At 34.9% G+C, this 21,695-nt stretch overlaps 3 protein-coding genes across 3 annotated transcripts; 1 reads left to right on the forward strand and 2 right to left on the reverse strand.

Annotated features, from left to right (window-relative positions):
* Window positions 1–1,702: 1,702 nt before the first annotated feature.
* Window positions 1,703–6,771, reverse strand: LOC143567827 (uncharacterized). The gene is made up of 5 exons (XM_077054136.1): window positions 6,534–6,771; window positions 3,335–4,004; window positions 2,923–3,274; window positions 2,500–2,850; window positions 1,703–1,879 (listed from the first exon to the last, which is right to left on the reverse strand). Exons 1-4 carry the CDS (start codon window positions 6,769–6,771, stop codon window positions 2,800–2,802), a joined length of 1,311 nt encoding a protein of 436 aa, XP_076910251.1. The 3' UTR covers window positions 1,703–1,879; window positions 2,500–2,799.
* Window positions 6,772–17,194: 10,423 nt separating this feature from the next.
* Window positions 17,195–18,921, forward strand: LOC143567820 (E3 ubiquitin-protein ligase SDIR1-like). Its single transcript, XM_077054129.1, has 8 exons — window positions 17,195–17,306; window positions 17,420–17,474; window positions 17,572–17,624; window positions 17,730–17,958; window positions 18,035–18,149; window positions 18,373–18,418; window positions 18,547–18,660; window positions 18,775–18,921. Exons 1-8 carry the CDS (start codon window positions 17,229–17,231, stop codon window positions 18,904–18,906), a joined length of 822 nt encoding a protein of 273 aa, XP_076910244.1. The 5' UTR covers window positions 17,195–17,228; the 3' UTR covers window positions 18,907–18,921.
* A 367-nt stretch (window positions 18,922–19,288) lies between these two features.
* Window positions 19,289–20,662, reverse strand: LOC143567821 (peptidyl-prolyl cis-trans isomerase FKBP20-1-like). Its single transcript, XM_077054130.1, has 5 exons — window positions 20,459–20,662; window positions 20,045–20,178; window positions 19,874–19,953; window positions 19,689–19,781; window positions 19,289–19,605 (listed from the first exon to the last, which is right to left on the reverse strand). The coding sequence occupies exons 1-5, from the start codon at window positions 20,622–20,624 to the stop codon at window positions 19,458–19,460; spliced, it is 621 nt and encodes a 206-aa protein (XP_076910245.1). The 5' UTR covers window positions 20,625–20,662; the 3' UTR covers window positions 19,289–19,457.
* Window positions 20,663–21,695: the final 1,033 nt, after the last annotated feature.

The raw sequence follows: 21,695 nt of genomic DNA on the forward strand, positions 1-21,695 counted from the left end.
ATGTTTCCCACGAGGGTTATGTCCGGCAAAGATTGTTATTCTTCTGATGACCTGCAAAACAGACACCGTGAGCTCGTCACTGAGAAGGGGGGGTACCTCCTTGTGACCACCCTCCGGCGTGAGAATCAGACTAGATTGCTCTGAATATGTGTATATTAAGAGAAATAGCTAGAGCAGATATATGATGGTATAAGATATGATATAAGATATAAGATGTGATAAGATATTCATACCGTTCCAAGGTGTTGGAGTATTTATAGTCGAATGTAGGTTTCCAAGCAGGTACAGCCAGCTGTATAATATTCCTTTTCTACCAACTGTGGGCTACGCACGTGCCATGCTGGTGGTTGGTGGGTAGGCAGCGGCTGATAGTGACATGGCCGGCTGTGTACTGTTCCTTTTCCACCAACTGCAGGCTATGTACGTGCCACGACAAGGGTTGGTGAGTAGGCAGCGGCTGATAGTGACATTAAGTACTAGAGCGTGCTGCTCGTCGTACTGTTGTCAGTGAGCTGTCGCTGCTTTGGTCAGATCTTGTCCATTTTGTCCATACCTTGGCAGGTATAGTACAAAAGATCCTCCAGAAGCGTACGGACTGGCTCATTTAGGCGGGAGTATTCCCGGCTTGCTCATTCCTTCTTCAGGTGACATTACTGAATTATTGAGAGTTAGTGCCTTGTGCGTGTAGCCTTGCTATTAGTGCGGGTAGCCTCTGCTGATGGCTTGTATCCGCAGCTGCGGGAACAGGCGGGGTACTTCACCATTGGGAGGCTTTTCCTGCGGGAACAGCTGGCGTATGCGCGTAAGGTCTTCATCTCTCTGAGCATGGTGGGTCCTGCGGAACCAGTTGGTCTTTGCGCAGACGTCCCTCTTCAAGGTGAGTCTTGCGGGTCCAACTGGGCTCTGCTGGGACCTACCTCTTCATCTCTCATTCGCAATTAACAAACTTAGGTTTATATATTTTGCTTAAGATAAGAACAAACGAATATAAATAATAAGAGAAAAGATTAATAAAATAAAAATGTTGGAAGTGAAGAGTGAATAAAATATTTTTAAATGTAATTAGTTTAACTTTTAGATTTATGAAAAATTATAGATCAAAATATTTAACTTTAAAATTTAACACATTTTATCTCTCTAAACAAAATATTAACTTCTCTAAAATTCTTAACAGATCAACCCACTTTTCGGGTTAACCTGTTTTTTAGACGGGTCAGGTTCGGGTTGACCTGTTTAAGAAAACAGGTTGTGTCAGGTTTGAGATCACGGATTGACAGCCCTACTTTCATATTATATGAACCAAGCATCATGCATGTGAAAGTAACTGAGTTGGTAACCGTTATCATTATAGTAGTCACTAGTTGGCCAGTGAGGTGGGGGCTAGCGAATCGAGATTGACTGGTGACTAATCAACGCCTAGTCAGAATTTTTACAACCATGGCTATTATAACATTATGAAAACATAATTGTCTTGGTTTTAAATGTTTTTGAACAAACTAGAACACTAATCATGATAACATGTAAATGTGCTCACAATCTGATTTACAACCGCTAACCACAGTTGCATTAAACAACAGACACAAATAAATGTCACCGAGCCATGGTCCCATAAGTCTGGCATTAAAAGTGACAAAACAGTGAAACACACTGAATGCACAATCAATATTTATCTTTGAAAAGCAAAACAATTCAAGTTAAAAAATCAACGGTCACAAGCAAACTTTAAACTTACAAACATACGTTTATATATATATTCAAATCCGCTATTCTTATTGTATGCCATTTTCATTTCTTCACCCAACAAAGGAGTGATACAATCGAAGCCTCTTTTTGCAAGAATCCACCAGCTGAAAGCAAACAAACCCGAATCATCCCTATGCTGTAAAGAGATAAGAAAATTTTTACTGCGTCATGTGAAGTTAAAAATACAGGTCAATGCAAAATTGACGCGCTCCTTACAAAAAGGCCTAAGTGGTTATGTATTGGTGCATAAAGCATCCTAATTCCTAAACCATATATTAAAAAGTTTAACTACTTCTAAAAAAGATTGTATTTTGCAATCAAATTTGACAAACTAAGCATTGATACAACTAAAGTAAATTAGTATTCAGCGCCCAAATTGCCAAATTTGACCCAAACCGTTTAAACAACCCAACCGTGTCCATCTTGCCACTTCTAATAGCCATTATGTCAGGTGACAACAAAAGCTAGTCTCCATTAAATTTAAAAAAAAACATCCCTTTACAATGATTTAAGCCATTATGCCAGTCAAGATATATATAATTTCTAACTTTAGTATCACGTTTTATTTAAAAACCTGAATATAGTTGAATATTATCAAATTAATTACGTTATGTTGCTAAAAGGGCAAGAGACATGTACAATTTCTTAAAAACAGCAAACAGTTTTTATTTTTAACTTTTCTAAAACAAAGTAAAAAAACTAGTACTTGTGTTCGAGAAAAGAAATACAACAACAAAAACAGACATTACAGGGTACCTTGGCTTGAAAGAGTGGTGTACGTTTGCAGCTCCGATAGTCTTTCCTTTGTATCAATCTTTGTTATCATTGATGGCAAAGCATAGCTCTCATAGAGCTAGTCAGCACAACTGTTGAGACCAATGAGCATTCAGCAGATGAAGCTCTCAAGACCGGGGATTGATGACATGGACCAAATAATAAATACAACATCATGTCCACACCAGGCGACCCCGGTAGATAATGCCTGCACCCTGGCCAGCTCAGATAAAGTGTAGCGCCCCGATAGCTCTGGCAGGGTGCAGGCATGGCCCAGGCCCCTCATCGGGGCCGGGCTAATCCAAAACTTGCATCAGATTGCTGCTGCTGAGACTACAATGACAAGTCATCAAGAAACATTAGTGTCCCATTGAGTTATTAACTATTATCAAGAAGCATTCTTACTTGTGCGTAATGGTGATGAATCTGTTCATGAGGATGAATGAATATCATCCCAGGCCGCTGACATGGATACTGCATATAGAGAGTGGAGGCTGAATGGGGTCCCGCATGGTTGGGGCTAAATGGAGTCATCATTGCATCTGGAGGCCTGTAGCCTATTCCTGCAGGTGAAGATGGTGGGACCCATGGACCAGGTAAATGTTGAGGGAGGACACGATCAGTAGAAATAGGAGATCTATGAGCTGAACCAAGCTGAGGAAATTCAGTGTTGTAGTTCAAAACTGGTGCGTACAATGGCTGTATAGGATATGAACCACCATTAAACCCAAACCCTGGATCAAATCTTTGTGCATATCTGTAAAAGAAACATATTATTATCATTCCTCGTTATGAAGAAACAAAACATGATTCTGACCTGTCATAGTTCCTGTCATAATCTGGATCTTTCCTTTCAACTTCACGATCACGAAAAATCGCCACTCTACTATTACTTCTTGACCTAACAATTGGCTCTTTTTCTGTCCTACTTCTACCAGATCTACTGCCTCCAGCAGAGGAATCAACTGAAGCCCTACCAGTGCTGACATCAGCAGCAACAGAAGCTTCTTCAGTTTTTGAACTGCTATTATGCTGAAATGCTTCTTGCGTTCTTGTTTCACTAGAGCTAAATATTCTTGCACGTGCACGGTTATATTCTTCTTTTCTCTCTTCCACACTCTTTAAACTGTTGTTTTTTGAAGAATTTGAGTTTGGTCCACCACTTAACTGTGACCGTTTGTTGGGGCGTTGTTTGATTGCAACCTTAACAACATTGCTGCTAAGGTTGTCTTCTGTTGGTATGTTAACAGGGACGTCTGCTAAACGGATTAATGGAAGCCGAAACTCAGAAGTCTTGCGGATGATAATTCGGGAACCAGAACCATCTGGAAGGTTGTTGTCTAATAAAACCATGGATTGGAGTGAATAGTGTTGAGCCACACGATGTGCTGCTAAACGCAGGTATGAAGTAGGCAACTGCTGAAACTCCATTTGTTGTTGTGAAGGATCATTAATGAATTTCTCAACATCCTGCTCCATCCGTAGCACTAAACAGAACATAATGAAAATGCTTAATTTTAGACACACAGCAAATTATATAATCCCTCTGTCCAAAGTAAAGTCCTAACATAAGACTGATGCACAAAACAAATAAGCAATGAGTCCAAATTGACGGCAAAATAAATTTAAACCTATTATATATATACAATCAACATAGAATAAAGACACAAATCAACTACTTTGAAGTACACACAACAGCTAATATGAAAAAAGTAGCAACTCGGCAGAAAAAACACACACGGCATGCAATTAACAGTTAACACACAGTAACGCCCAGTCACCCAAGTTTTCTAGATTAAGAAGCAAGATACCTAAGCGGTTTATTTCGTCCTTGAAAAGAAGCTTAACAAATAAAAAAAAACATTGAATTACAATTTCAAAAATCCACCAACAGAAACTTCCAAGAAATCAAGAATATATTCAAAATAAAATAATCAACAAATCTGGAAAATATTTAAGCTACAATTTCTAGAACCATAAAGCTCATGAGTTTAAGAATGTTCCAAATTTTGATTAGCAACCACGTGAGTTGCTAAAAAACCTTTCAAAAAATCATTAATCTTCATCAAGAAACAAACAATCAATAAATTTGAATAGTGATGTGATGATCGTAACAACTCTTATGGAAAAAAATATCACAACTCATAAAACAAATTCATGATATGACCCTCTTGTTTCATTAGACACTATAATATCACTCTCGACCCATTTAATATTCATACTTACAAAACACGTGCCAACCAACCAAAAAAGCAAAGCCAATAGTGTAGTATGTTAAGATTATCTAAATTACTAACTCCATGGTCGGTACAGAAATCTTCATGATCCCTACTAAGAAAAAGCCCATGCAAGGTATAATAATGAATCCCCTTGTTTAGAAAACACAAGCAGCCTCTTAAACGTGAATCCAAACTCAACATTCCATCAAACATCACAGTTAGAGAACTAAAAAACAACGCATCAAAATACTTCTCACGGTCTTCCATTCAGAAAGTACTTCGGTGCCCTGATTTTCAATCTCCTAAGTCCTAATTGTGATATTTAACAGGGTTGCTGAACTTTGACTTGAGATTATTAGTTGCCGTAATTTTGAACAAAAGAATTCGTTTTACCTTGCATGGTCTATGGTTGCTCCCTAAGAATAATAAAGATCTCTATAACATGAAGCCAATAAAATAGATATATTAACATATTACACTATATATACATGCATAGACACACATTATACCTGAGTGTATGTGTGTGTTTGTGTTAGCAGCCATAAACTTCATAAAGAATAGAAAGGCAGCATGTGGTAAGTCATTCAACAAGCACCTCGTTATACCTAATCATATGCCATTATAATGATTTATGTAACATAGATGAGAGCAAACTATTTAAATCACAGCAACTACAGACTTTGTTTTTTTTGTGTGTTAAGGTTGCTGAACAAACATAACTTAACCTAAACTTCTAAATGCATCTTTTATAAATTCAACCACGCTCAGTTCAACTGAAACATGTTAGATGGTCACAAATATAGAATGACAAATACAGTTCAACACTTCAAACCTATGACTTTCTGAAGCTAATAAGATAAATACTAGACTTGAAGCTAAAGCATCCTGCAGATGCAAAATTCCTTCCTCCAAGAGGCCAAATAACTAAAACCCATCATTCAATGAGCACTTGATTATATCTAATCATATGACATTATAATGTGACAAATATAAAAACTAACACATCAACTCAAACACCAGGCTATTATCTTACGTTTTTCTCATTCTTTGTCTAGCTCAACAAGCACAACTTCAACTTGGTTTCTAAATGCATCTTACTAAAATCCAACCACCACAAGTATCAACTGAACCATATCAGAACACACAGATGGTCCATTCCTTATCTACACTCCGACAGAGGAAGTTACCAAGTACCAATGAACTCAATGGAGCATCTGTTGTGTCCAATAATACCTAGGCCCCAATCGACGCCTATTAGCTAAATTCCACACCTTAAATCCACCTATATACACTTCAATACATACGATCACCATGTACCACCAGACTCTTAACAAATTACAAATAAACTATCTATCAAAGGTTAACCTAATTTTCAAGCTAAGTAGACAACTATGCAGTCGATAACGCCATCGGTTGTCGGTCCCTTGGTAAAATATCTGTATGAATATCGGTACCGATAATATCAACAATATCGACCGGTATTTGATCGATATATCACCAATATCCCGATATCAGTGTTTTAAGTCTTAACTATCAACTTTTAGTGTTCAATGTTAGTGTTTTAAGTCTTAATCAGTTTCTACTTGCTTCGATTGTTAGTGTTTTGCAAGTTGCAAAAGGCTAATTTGTTAATAGTTGGAGAGTATAGTGAATTATTAGTGTTAAATTGCTATATATATGAATTTTACTTGATTTTAAAATTGCCAATATCCCACCGCGATAACCGATATCTGTGCCTAACACCTTAATATTATGCTTCTATAACTAATTACCAATACATATATAAAATTAATTAGCATATAGCTGAAAGTCGTTCCCTAGGGTTTTGCAAGGCTTCACGAAGAAACTGATCAACCGAATTCACCAAGGCACCGTCAGACGAAGACCTATCATCAGTATCAAACTCCGTAGCAGTAGCCGTAGTTGAATCTGATTTGTTATTGCTGTTAGATAGCATCAAGCGGCTCATAGAGGCGTCTAAGTCGGCAACCTCCCATGAATCCGGTGGACCTAGATCGTCTACTGAACCCGCCATGATGATAGACAGTAGAATAGAAGAACGAGTAACCGTCAGAAGAAAACTGATACCGATCGCAGGCTCTTCGATGAAGAAGAAACCCTAGATTTGATCGCTTTCATGAGAAGATGATGATGAATCGGAGAAGATAGGGTTTGACGAAGACGAGAGTGCCTCTTTTGTTTATTACAGAAGTAATCTCCGAGTTATAATAATATATCATAATCGTCCCTTACTTTGTTCGTATTAGTCCGTTATGATTTTATCAGATAAGCGGACGGTTTATGAATCTATTAAATGAAAATTTGTGTCCGTTTGTGTCCATTCGTTAATATTATAATGAATGCAAACGGACCCTGATGAACACTATCGAACGTGATTGGATGCTAACGGAAACTAATTGACAGACAAACATAAATGACCCTAACGGGAAAACGAACGAAAACGACGTTAATAGACAGACAAACATAAAATATTACATATTTCGTGTAAAATACGAGAACTACCGGTACCGAAAACTCAAAACATTGTACCGATTCGCTACCGATGATTACCGGCACCGGTACCGAAAACGCTCTTCCCTAATCCACACTGCGAAATATAGGTCATTCCCTAGATAAACAACGATTTTGTGATAGTTTATAAATATTTAGTGGCTCTATTTGTAAATCCAACAATGATATATGCATTTAGTTTTTGTTTTTTACCACGGATTTTTTTTTTAATTCTTATCGTCAGTGAGACTTGAACTTAGAACATTCTCGAAATGTTTAAAGGTTTTGCCTTTGCATATTTATTGAAAAAGAACAAAAGCATATTTATGAATTTCAACGAGATTTAAGATGCTTATACATAGATAAAATAGTTATAATGATATGTGAACTAGAAATGAAATTATTATTATTATTATTATTATTATTATTATTATTATTTAGAAGTTTGGTACCGCAAAGCTTCCATTGGGCCACTTTACAATAGCGAATGGGTGGGTTTTTTATTTTATTTTATTTTATTTTTGTTTTGGTCCGTATGAACGTAACGAAAACCGACAACTGTGTTTTTGTTATTTATTATTATTATTATTATTATTATTATTATTATTATTATTATTATTATTATTATTATTATGTTTTAGTTGTGGTACAGTGACGGAACATGACAGAAAGTGAGTGAATTCGTGTAGGCTCGCTGCGCTTTGTTTTAGTTCCAGTACCGTAAAGAAAGCTGACCAAATGCTGATTTCCTTTTTTTTTAGTTCCAGTACCGTAACAAACACGACGAAAACTAACGAAATTCGCGTAGACTTGCCTCAACACCCGGGATTGATAACGATCGGGTATTTAGCTATGATCGAGTTTTACCGACCGACGCCGCGCCATTGGTCCACCCCAATTTTTATAATTTCTTTGTTTTAATTTTTTGTTTTAGCTCCGGTATAATAACGCGCGTAACCGAAACCGACCGAATTCGTATCGACTTACCGCCTCAACGCTTAGATTTTATCACGTCCCACTGCAGCCCTTGGGGAAAACACTAGTTATTGTTATTATATAAATTCGTAAGTGTTCATGTGTTAACATATTTTATAAAGAATTAACTTTATCAGAAATTCTGAACTAGAAGATAGGAAAAAGGTTGTTGGTTGAGATGGGTGCGTCAAGTGAGGGTTTAAGCCAGTTGTTTGGTGACATAGGGACCCAACTTGCATAACATCATATTTTTTCTGACCAAATCTTATTTACTTAAATATTGTTGTAAACTTGTTACATATGTCATCCGATTGTTCAGTAAACTTAATTATTCTAAAGTATAAAATTTGTTTATTACACAAGTTACAGCTAAAGTCAGAAGTCAAGTTAATTACTTCCATGCAATTCCTTTTATTTTTCTTGTTAACAAATACATAGTTGGTTTGAACCAAAATTACAAATAATATAAAAAACACATCTTTGCTTTTAAAACCGAAAGTATAGGAAGAACCATTTTAATAGTTATACATATAGTTTAATTTATTGCATTTAAACAAATAATAATAACAACAACAATAATAAAAAGAGTATTATGGGTATTTACCCAACCCGTTCTATCTCAACCCACTCAACAGTTTATAAGTGAAAGTAGAATAAACCTTACGATATTAAGATTTTTCAAATCATAACATGTTTTGATATCTTAAATCTCAATAAACTTGTTTAAAAATATACCCTTGTACTTTCCATTTTGCGGGACTCGAGCTATAAACTATTAATATGACGAGAAAAGTTTGATATTTGTAAAACGGGTTTGGTTATGGAATTAAGAGTTGTTTTTAAGCAATTGGTTCCGGTATAATGACTTCGGGGTGAGGGCTAATGTTTGTGGTCTTCGAGGTCTCAAGTTCGAAACCTGACTCAAGATAATTTCTCACAGTGATGAGTTTTCTTCTTAATGGTTTTAGGATGAGTCAGATTTAAAGTGTCAAAATTAGTATACAGGGCCGGCCTATAGGTGGGGCTGGGTGGTCGACGGCCTCAGGCATGACACCCCGTTAGGTCCGAATTTTTTTTTTAAATTATATGTATTTTTATGAAAAACGATATGTATATATTTAATGTTTAAATTCCAGTCCCATTTGAGACATGTTTTAGCCTATTTTTATATAGAAGGTTTTTGCACAACTCAAATCATAACCAAGCAAACCAATTTAAAAGTTAAATTGTTTAAACCTAACAAAATAATTCTTTTACTTAAGACCCAAAATATTTTTTCGTCTTCGGCCCAAAATTTTTTTCAATTTTCGGAGCCGGGCCTGTTGGTATACACGGTTGACAATATCCTATATTGGGAATGCTTATTTAGATATTGAGGGCAGTTCCTAATTTTGTTAAAGAAAAGAAGAGATTTTTTAGATTAAATGTTAGTAATAAGAACCATGTTAAAATGCATGATTTGACTTAGACAAGCCAAAGGAAGATATACAAGCTGGCATATACAGTACGATCGGCTGACATGGATAACCGCGTGGCATGTCGCAGTCAAATCCCACCTGCTTTTGACTTATGCTTCACGGTCTTTGTCTATTTCCTCTTTGGCTTTGCTCAATCATCACATAACCTTTTGATATGTTCCAAAAACAAATTACATCCCTATTCATTGGTATTATTAAAGGGGGTGTTTGGGATTGCTTATTTTCACCAACTTATAACTTATTAATTTTTTGGATAGGAATAAGGTGTTTGGAATTGCTTTTAATGTGAGAGAGAAAAGTGAATAAGTTACATTTTTGTAACTTATTAACTTAATGAAAAGTTATAAGGAGGTAAAATAAGGAATCCCAAACACCCCCTAAAACAAATTTGTCCATTTCATTATAGCAAGTAATTGAAAGGCGGGTTCATGATGTGCGTTGGTAATCTTAGTCTTATATCTAAGTGTAAAATCATGTCTCATAAGATGTACCCGGTATTGACATCTCTGGCAAAGAGAAATATTATGGTGGAGTCTGTAGATTGTCCGGTGTGTGGCGAGATAGAAGAGACGGTCGATCATATTTTTGTTTCATGTGGTTTAGCTCAAGGAGTTTGGCAAGCAATCTCACTTTGGTGCAAGGTTCCTCATATATACACGTTTAACTTTCGTGATATCCCTGAGCTTCATAAATTTACAAAATTCTCAAGGAAAAAGGCAAAGTATTTCCATGCGGTTTGTCTGGTCTCGGTTTGGTGTTTAGGAACGCCCGCAATGACATAGTGTTCAACGGTTCGGCGGCGACTACGGGTGGTGTTGTGAGCAACATTAAAGGTCTAAGTTATCTTTGGGTTAAAAATAGATCCGAAAGACCTCTTTTGTCATGGGAGGATTGGTGTAGGTTTAAAGTGTAATTGTTGTTAGGGGTTGTGTTGACTAGTGTCTTGCTAGTCTATTTGATTTGTACTTGTCGTTTTTTATTTTATAAATTTGCTTTTGTTAGTCGTTCAAAAAAAATAAAATGTACCTAGAATCACATCAGGTATCATGTATTCTATAAATGTTAGTTTTCTAAAACACTACCTGTTAAGTCACTAAACGTACTTTTGACCATTTTGATTTTTATATAATTTTATAATAAGTCAAATAAATTAAAAATGTAGAATTAAAGGGTCAATGGATTAGTAAATTACTAAATTACCCACGAACATAAAAAAATAAAAGTAAATAGTTTGGGTAAACAGATATATGTGCATCGGGTAATTTTGTAAGGTATCAACTGATATTATACATGTCTCCATGAGCCTCGATCAAAGATAAAAAGAGTTTAAAAACTTTTCTGTCTAGTAAGTAGGGTCTCGAATACACGAATAGTTGTGGATGACACTTTAATTTTTTTAGGACTGTAAACGAACCGAATGAAAAGGAAATTGGTGCGGGTAACCATGATTTTCCATTTTAACTTTAACCGAACAAATGATTGAAAACATAACATTAAACAAATGGGTTTTTGTGTTTGTGTTTGTGTTTGTTGCCAAGAAAATGAGCATATTCGTGTTCATTCATGTACGTTCGTTAACAATATAGATGAACGATTCACGAACGAATATAGATGAATAAAAGTTTTTAAAAGCACACTAATTAAACGAATGTAACCAACAATATGTTGTGTGTGTGTATAAACTTGTTTATTTCAATTTTTTGCTTACAGGTTGTGTGTTGGTTTTTCCGCTTGTCATTCAATCAGACTCTCCACATAGGCTCCAAGTGTTCAAGTTTCTATTTTTATAATTTTTCCTTCATGAATGATAAAATGAAAAATATGTTGGTGGTGGTAATTGAACTCAATTCCTTACTTTTAAAATGTTTGTGACTTACCAATTCAACTAGGATTAATTGATGTTAGTCTTCTCTTTTTCTTAATTGGTATAAATTCACAACCTTTCATTTTATTACTTTTAAAATGCAAATACAAATTATTCTTAATAATCTATGTATTTTAGTAAATTATTTATATCTTATGAATCCATAAGGTATGTTAATATGTATATTATTAAATTTAACTTTTTTATTTTACTCTTTAACAACCCGTGTATTGCATAGGCTCTACCCTAGTTATTTGAATATGAAAATATGGACGCTTCATGTGAATTGTGATCAAAACTTTAAATTAAACCTCTCACGTTTATGAAAATAAAAAAACATGCACGTAATTGAAACGAAAGAAATATTGGAATGGTTGCTTCCATTTATGAATCTCTTTACGGCAGTTCACGTGCAATTAAATCATTGTCCATGTTTCTAAAAGCGGTAAAGCAAAAGTTAAAGTAAAGGCAAAGGCACTTGCTATACACAAATTAAGTGACGTGTAATATTAGCATTTTTATTATATAAAGTTTAAGAACTTAATGAAAATTTTTATTAGTTTTGATCTAATAGGCTTTTGATTTGGAGTAACCTAAGACTACGGAGGAGCTCACTACCGTATCAAAAATACCTTTACCGAAAATCGTAAAAAACGGGCATCAGTTCAGTATCAAAAATATTATGTACGGTGCAGGCACCGAAGGCAAAAAAAAATTGGTAAAATACTGGTACCATAACGATCTCGAAACTTAAAAAAGTGATTGCTAAATTAATACCAAATTTACCAGTTTCGGTACATGTATCCGATTCCATTAGTTCATCCCCATATAACACAGGGGTCACACATTTTGTTTTGATTTAAATTGTGGGACAAAGTTTATTAAACAAAGAAAAGTTTAAATTACATCACTGTTATTGGTAAAAATGTATAATATAAAACATGTTAATATTTTGTATTGGTATGTCATCTACAATAGGCCCAAGAGCGCAAATATAAAATTTTCATATTTAAGCATATTTTTTTCTTAGATACTAGAATGTAGGAATTATTATAATTTATAAGTTCCCACGTCCGATATAAATAAAGGGAACATTTCATTTATATAACGAGTTGTATTAAAATAAGTTTACTATAGTAATTATACGTGTAAAAATAAGTTTTTAAACTATTAAAAAAGAGACCAAATTTAAAGCATATAAAATATTGGGTCCTTAAAGTTGAATTTAACAACAAAGATTAATGTTTGGTTTTTTTTTTCATCATGGAATTAAATGAAAGTAGCATGTGCTATTAGGACGAATAGGGTATACTAAGGAAATTTAAGAAAAATGTTGTCAATAGTTCTGAATTAAGACTGTTTAAAAAGAAAAATTTTAATAGGGAAAGATACCTAGCAAACAAACTTAGACCATCATGTTTGAGTGTTGCACCGAACACAACGGGGAAAGTGAGGTGGAGACACCACGTAGGGAAACTATGTCGTGGAATGGGACGGATAGTATGGGAGAACTACCGCCAACCTTATGCGATGGCAACAGTGTGTGAGAGAAGTGGGACAACCGTTGCACATAACCAAATTATCAATCATTCGCTTTCCTCTAATTCCATATCTATCATGGGTGTACAAATGGATACCGCTCTCATGGATCCTCTGGTGCGGTTGGAGCTCCCTCTTGTTCCCATCCATCCGGTCTCATCCCGCTCTTCCCATTCTTCTTTGTTTCTTCTCCATTTCAGACAACCATCCTGCTCCTTTCTCTCCATCATGTAACGGTAGTCGGTAGATCTAAGATTTTTTCAAGGGTCAAAACAAGTCACGTTAGAACGAGTTGGGTGAAAATAAGTAACTGTATGCTAAACAGTTACGCTGTAACTTTATATAATTATTACTAACATATATCTTTAACAAATTCTTATTATAATAAATAACTAGCTGTACGTATTTATATATTTTCTTCGCTCGGTTTAATATTGATAAAATATCAATGCACTTTAAATTTCATTTAAGGTTTATCAAAGGTCAATGCACTTGAAGATTTTAATTGATGGTCATCTACTACATAATATAAGATAAAGACACATCATTGACTTGAAATCTTGGATATAACCCTTTGGCAAAATAAATTTTTTAAGTTTATTACTTATATTTTGATGTGAAATGTTTCAAACTAGAATTTGTAGATCGATAAAGTGTTAATTTATGATATTTGAACTTTGAAGGATCAGGGTCTTGTCACTTGTATATACATTATTTAGTTCTCAAATGAAAACAAAAAGGTTTCAATAATTGTGAAACAGTACTCAAATAATCGAACAATAAAAATATTAAATAGAGAAGAGAGATGAAAAGATAATAGTGATGGTGGTCAAAATGTTGCAGCAACAAATTTCATTATGAATTTATTTATGGCTTGGCAAATATGCATTTGTAGTAACTTCGGTAAGAAAAAAACAAACTTGATTAATTCATTTAAGGAAAATCCTCAAAATAGTCTAGTCCGACCCACATTTTCTAAAAATAATTCATGTTTTAAAAAAAATCTCAAAATAGTCTAAAATTTTCGTTGGATCCGAATGAAAGAAGAACTAATCTGACGGATTAGTATAACCTATCAGATGTTGACACATATTCAAATTTTCAGATGGATCCGATGATTTTTTAAGCTATCCGACAGATTCGTGTTCTAGGTGACGTAATAATAAACAGTCGAATCTGACGGTTCAGTTCATGCTTCCGTTGGATCTGACACTTAATTTGTCTGCCGAACCCTAGATTTTCAATTTGGGGGTGTTTATTTTTTTATTTTGAGTTCTAGAGTGAAATCAAACACTATGGTTGTGTTCTCCTCGAAAAATAAGCGATTTGCACTATGGATTTGCTTGATTTTGTAGAGAATAAGAAAGATGAAGATAGAGGTTGGTTATGGAGGTTTAGGGTTTGAGAGTTAGAAGATGAAAAATTTTGTCGAATCCATTAAAAATTCTGCCGAATCCGGCGGTTATTTAAGGCATTTCGTCAGATCCATTAATACATTGACACGTGGCGCGATTTTATAGGTCCACGAATTCCGTCGGACGGTGTTGAAATCCCGTCGAATCCGACGGGATTTTTAGGCCATTTTGATAATTTTCGTAAAACATAGGCTATTTATGAAAATATTGGGTCAAACTAGAGTATTTTGATGATTTTATCATTCATATATGTCCTAAATGAAATTGAAAGTACATTGATATTCCTATAAAACTTAAATTATTTCAATCAAATCATTAGCTCTTTTACAAACATGCAACAAATTGCGTCGCTAATATGTTTTGGATTGTAAAATCAAGTCTTTTATAAATTATATGCTGATTGATCTCGTATTCTCAACATTATTACACATACTCCTTCGAACATGGCTAAATAGCTCAACAACATCAGGTACGAGAAATCCAAAGTATCAAAAATCTAACCTTTTTTTAACAACCAATCACAACTAAGTGAGTGACAAAATTTACACTGGTTAAAAAATTAATCCACACGCTACCCACAGTTAGCGTGTTACGCTCAGACAGCCTCCACTTATCGTCGAGGGCTCAGATTCTACCTCCATTTGCTGGTTAGGGCTCATACGTTTCTTCTTAAAAAATGTCGAGTTTCAGCTATGTGGATTCATTTATCAGAGCAAAAATCCCTAACAATATAGACGTTTCAGTCACGTGTTGCATTCTGAATACTCTTGTTTTTCATAAAACCCATACAATCCAGACTTTTGATATGTTTATTGTTTATTTTAGAGATTTCTCAAATAATTTTGTTAAAATGAAAAACAAACTTGATTAATTAATTAATTTAATATTATTAAGTTATCAAAAATTAATTAAATAGAAGTCATGTTTAAGATGGTATATATCTATTTTGTGTCCAAAAGAGCTGTCCACGAAACTGATACATATTATTACATTACATACATAGATATATATACATACATACAGCCACCGTTACGACTGACAACACAACTCAAGACAACTGCATCATTTCTCTTCCAACTTGATAGATAAATAAATAATAATCTCTCGATTCTCTAATCACAAATTACTCAACTCTGTAAGTATTATTATTAATCTCTAATTCCTCTCTTCCTTAACTCAATTTTGCAATTGCTTGAATTAGGGTTTCCGCTTTCTGTTCTTTCATCAAATTGAATTAGGGTTTAGGTTTTAGGCGTTTGTAATTCGGCAGGTGAATCATTTCTGTAGAGTCATTAGCTTCTTTCAGTTGTTAATTGTGATCGTACGGAGTAATGCTGATGTCATGATTGATTGTTGGATCTTGTAGTTGTAGTTGTTATGATCATGTAACCTGAAACTTAAGTTTTCAACTGTTATAGTTTGAGTTTCATATTGTCATCTGTTAATCTTGGCACAGACCGTGATTGGTTGATAATCAGGACAGAATTACGAAGGTGTAAATGATACCGTATGATGTTTTATCTTGAGATGAATATTATAGAGGTCTGTTGAAGCTTAGGAAGTGCTTATACAATACGAAGTTTTATAGTTTCTTAATCGCGAACGTACGGATCGATATCTTGTTTGTGAGTTTGGAGTAATGCTGATATCATGATGGATTGTTGGATCTTTTAGTTGTAGTTGTTATAGTTTGAACACGCTTGAATTACTTAATGGCATGAGTTTCATATTGTTATCTGTTAATCTTGGCACAGACCATGATTTGGTTGATAATCGGGACAGAATTACGATGGTTCTGACTGTGGTGTAGGTGTAAATGATACCGTATGATGTTTTACCTTGAGATGAATATTATAGAGGTCTGTTAAAGCTTAGGAAGTGCTTATACAATACGAAGTTTTGTAGTTTCTTAACCGCGAACGTACGAATCAATATCTTGTTTGTGAATTTGGAGTAATGCTATCATGATGGATTATTGGATCTTGTAGTTGTTATGGTTAAATAACATGAGACTTAAGTTTGTATACAAATTGGTTTATAGAAGGTGTTAGTGATAGAATTAGGTTATGCAAATGTTTAATAATTGAAGTTAGAATTGGCCATAAATTCTTTAAACACACTTTAATTACTTCATTAATCATGACATGAGTTTCATATTGTTGTTTGTTAGTCTGTTACTCTGTTATATCTGGCTGTTTCTTGGCACAGACCGTGATCTGGTTGATAATCGGGATAGAACTATGATGGTCCTGATTGGTGTGTAGGTTTACTTGATGATAATTGATCTTTTTATCTTGAGATGGATTTTATAGAGGTCTGCTTATGAAGTAGTTCGTGAGGTTGAGTTAATTACGAACCTCTGTTGTTTAGTTTTTAACAAAGTGATATGTACTGTAACTAATTGTGAACCTCTGCGTTTCTAACAATATCTTGGAGCTATCTTGAGTTAAAAGCCATATAGCTTGTATATTGTGATTGTTCTATATAACTTAAAGTCTCTTTTTTAGAAGTTGTGAGCCTCTGCGTTTCTAGCAATGTCTTGGAGCTATCTTGAGCTAAAAGCCATATAACTTGTATAATATTGATTGTGATTGATGTATTTAACTTAATGTCTCTGTATTAGAAATTCTTGATTTACTGAAGATTCTGGTGCAGGACTGGTTGTAACTGAAAAGAAGTTGACAAAAGATTGACATAAAACTCAACAATCATGAGCTTTGTGTTTCGAGGAACCAGGGGAGACATAGAAACCGGGTTTCCTGGATTTATTCCTGAACGTCGTGCAGTGGTATATAATATATTTTTCTGTATTTCTTCATGGAGCTTATGTCTTTTGAGTATACATTGATTAAACTGTCATGCTATTCTAACTATGTATTTTGCTTGTGATATTATTATTAGCGAATTCATGCACCTCGACCTGTAAATACCAATTCTCTTGTCTTTCTTGTCACAGGTACATGTGGCTTCTTAGTTTTCAACGTAGTTTTATTAGCATTTCACAAATAGTGGCTTTAGTCAATTTCCACTAATTATCTGTTTTCATGTTACAGTTCTCTTGTTGTTCATGATATTGAACTCACACCAAATGTCACCAAACTTCCTAGTAACTATCCACTTCAACTATTTTGATTATCTTCATGTTTACTGTTCTTTTGTATATCTTGTTTTATCTAAGTATCTTTTTTTGTTTTTTTTTTCTCGACTCAAGCTTTGGCTAGTACTTGGTGTGTTTTTGATGGCTACAAGTTTAAGAATGTATGCCACCTGTCAGCAGCTTCAAGCCCAGGCTCAAGCAAATGCTGTGGCAGCTAGTGGTCTTCTTGGCCATACCGAACTTAGGCTGCAAATGCCACCGTCAATAGCACTCGCAACACGAGGCCGGTTGCAAGGACTCAGGCTACAACTCGCACTTCTAGACAGGGAGTTTGATGATTTAGGTACTTTTCAATGTGGTTTTATTAATATGATTCGTACATTAAAATTTCATAAGGTGGGTTGTTAATTGTTTTTCAGACTATGAAACTTTGAGAGCATTGGATACTGACAATGCTCCAACTGCCAACTCAATGAGTGAGGAAGATGTAAATTCTCTTCCTATTCATAAGTACAAGGTAGCCAACTCTAAAAGGTACGTTATATGTTATATGATTTATTATTGCTTTCCTGTACCAAATCTACTTCCATTTAACATGCACAATTTGCAATGTGAAAAGTTTGATGCTACATTAATATCTTTATATTGTAAATTAACTATCCGATCAACATTTTGGAATTTTAATTGCTGGCTGTATAACCTGGTTGTCAGATGTATGCTTTAGATAACAAAGTTTTGATATTTGTTTTAGTAACAGTGGTAGTTCATCAGTGGAACAAGGTTCATCTTCAGCCACACCTGAGGTAATTATTTTTCTTTATTGTATTATGGCAGTATTTGATATGCAATTATCGGAACAATAGCACTTGTTCGTCTTTACACGGTTACAAAAGACAGTTTTATGGATTAATATTTCCTTTTGTGGTGGCAGAAAGTTGAGAGTGGTGGTGGTGGAAAAACTTCAGAAGATGAATTGACTTGTAGTGTTTGCTTGGAGCAAGTTAATGTAGGAGAACTAGTTCGCAGTTTGCCATGCTTGCATCAGGTATTCTTATGTATTTATATACCAGATAGTAATATAAAAGCAATTTAAAAGATGCAAAACTTGTTAGTGGATTACATAATAGAATTGACAAGATATGTGTATGTGTTGTTGCAGTTTCATGCAAGCTGCATTGATCCATGGCTACGCCAGCAAGGAACTTGCCCGGTTTGCAAGTTCAGAGTTGGATCGGCGTGGCAAGACAATGACGAAGACGTGGATGAGATGGATGGTTCGCTTAGGGTTTGATACATTTAACTGCCTTTTGGCACACTGGTTGGTGTACACTACTTTTAGGTTCTTATGGGAAAAAGTGTTTTGATGTTGATACAATAATTGACTTGAAATACTTGGTTGCATCTTGGCTGCGTAAATGCATAAGAGCCGAAGAATTTTAGCATGTCGTCACGCAAACTCGTTTTGAGCGGGGAGAAAAATAGTACAACAGTAGACTTCTTATTTCTCTTAAAAGGTTTCAAATTTAAACACGACTTTCGCTAGTTTCCTATCATAACCTTTAACCTTTTGATCACCAACTACAGATTATCTTTTTGGTAAGAAATAACACTTATTTGCTAATAAGATGTACTGAAATCATAACGTCACACTTACACTTATCTAAGACTCATAAAATAACGCCAAACACTGAGATTAGATAAAAGAGCAAACGAGCCATGTTCATGTATAGCAAATAAGAAACGCGTCTCAAAAGATAAGTTACCGTTTGAAACATGTTTATCTAAACAAGATTAATCATGCTTTATTTATTAATAATAATGGAAGACAAATCGCCTTGTCGACTACTTTCCTCTGCCCTTTCCCTTGCCTCCTTTCTTAGCCTCCATTTTAGCTTGAATACGAGCAGCGGCGGCTGCCTTTGCTTCTTCACGCTTCTTCTTATCTTCTTCCTTCTGTGCAGCTGCCAATTCCCTTTGCCTCTTCAACTCGCTAATTATAACATGACACATCTAAGCATCCAAATAACCAAAAAAATACGAGTTCAAGTGTATTAAGTTCCACAAGTAACTTACTCTAGCCTAGCCCTTTCGTCTGAGGCGCTAGCCACACTAGAACCTTTCCTCGGCCTGCAAGCCACCAACTCCACCTCAAAGATAAGAGTTGCACTGCGCATTTTGAGGTCATATCAATAAGTCAATAACCGTATGCATAAGATGACTGGTCACAATAGATTAAAGAAAGGTTATAAGATAGTTACTCTGGTGGAATCTCTGGAGGGGAACCGGCACTACCGTAGGCATAATCTGGCTTGCAAGTTATTTTGGCAACCTCTCCAACCTGAAAATAAACGTTATGAATCCGTGAATATCCAATTTGAAGGCGTGATAGTTTTAATTCCAGGTATTAAAAAAAAAAAAAAACGGTCAACCTTCATTGTTCTCAGAGCAACATCCCATGCCTTTATCACAGAGCCCTTGCCTATTTCAAAGGAGAAAAATGTATTGTCTTCATGCGTGGTATCAAAAACCTCACCAGTTTCAGCCAGACTACCTTCATAATACACTGCACAAAAGCGTGCACACGCCCCGTGAGAACTCATCTTCACAATTACAGGTGCATTAATATCATAATATTATCTGAGATGCATTTAAAATACATGGTTTTGTTGTGTCTGTCATCAAAACAACAAGTACCATATAGAATACTAATTCCTAACACATGATAGATGATGCATATGTTATAGTAGTGTTAAGAGTATTGTCGACAATGAAACTAGAATTAAGAGCCCGATTAGTAAACAATTATTGTGCATTGTAACAATTAAATTTTATAATAATATTACCATCAACAAGAGGAAGGCTGTCCGAAGGAGCAATCGCGTCAGGTTTAGCAGTCTTCACAATTGTCTTCAAGACACCTCCATCTCCAGTCAAATCAATTGTTTCAGCCATATCACCTAAATCTTCACTGGCCTGAAGATAAAACACCGAGATCATATTATCAGACATAGTTCAAACACGCAACACCATTTGTTTTTGCTCACTTTTTGCTACTATTTACGCACGAAACAGACACTAATTCCTCCCTAAACTTTCATGCTTTAACTCTTTCACGCCTCTATGTATTAATTTCACACTACATACCTAAGCTCGAGCCAAACTTTGACTCGTTTAAGGTATTGCACACGAGCTCGAACCCAGCTTAGGCTCGTTTAAGGTTTTTCTTAAAATATATAAAAACTATTAAAAACTTACATATATTAACAATTAGCAAATAAATAATAAACAAGTTGAGCCTGAGCCGAGCTCGAGGTTTAGAAAAAGAAATCAAAACAAGCCGAGCTTGGGCTCGGACTGTTTACACCCCTGAACTCTAACTAACAGTGTACACCATATTACATCTAAAAACCCTAAAACATTTCATAACTGTTTGGGGAAACACAATAGTGTGATTCGTATTAAGTATCGTTAAATAACAGTACAGTACACATAATTATAATTATAAAATACCAGTAGCTGTTGCAGGAGACGATGAACGGCGACGGTGGAAGAAATCGGAGTGACGATTTGACGGAGAAATCGATGGCCATACCCTTCTTTGCGATTCTAACTTTTTAAGTGCCGCATATCTTTTTTTATATAATAATAATAATAATAATAATAATAATAATAATAATAATAATCAGAACAAAGTCATCACTAACCGCACGTGCGCGTGCTTACGCCGATACTTAGTAGTTAATTGGGTAAATGAAACTAGTCCCTCACTTTTTAACGCTGACAAATTTTGCCAACGTTGAACTAAAATTTGATCTTGTTAGAATATACATTGTATATGTTTTTTTTATACCAAGTGGTTATTAGTAAAATTGTGTAAATTTAGAAATAAGTTAGGGTAGTGACTTGTGAGTTAAGAGTTCACACAAAAAATATGTCCTGTCTGACTGTATTTTATCTTGTTAATTAAATAATTTTAATACATATAAGTGTAATAACTCTTCCAAAATAATTAATCTTATTAGAGCGTGAATTCCACTTACACCCTCCATATCTGACTCGCAAATGAGAGAAGAGAAACCT

The sequence above is a fragment of the Bidens hawaiensis genome, unplaced genomic scaffold (genome assembly GCF_021521415.1).
Source record: "Bidens hawaiensis isolate Kalapana, Puna unplaced genomic scaffold, B.hawaiensis_p1.1 tig00023644_1, whole genome shotgun sequence".
Taxonomy (NCBI): Eukaryota; Viridiplantae; Streptophyta; class Magnoliopsida; order Asterales; family Asteraceae; genus Bidens; species Bidens hawaiensis.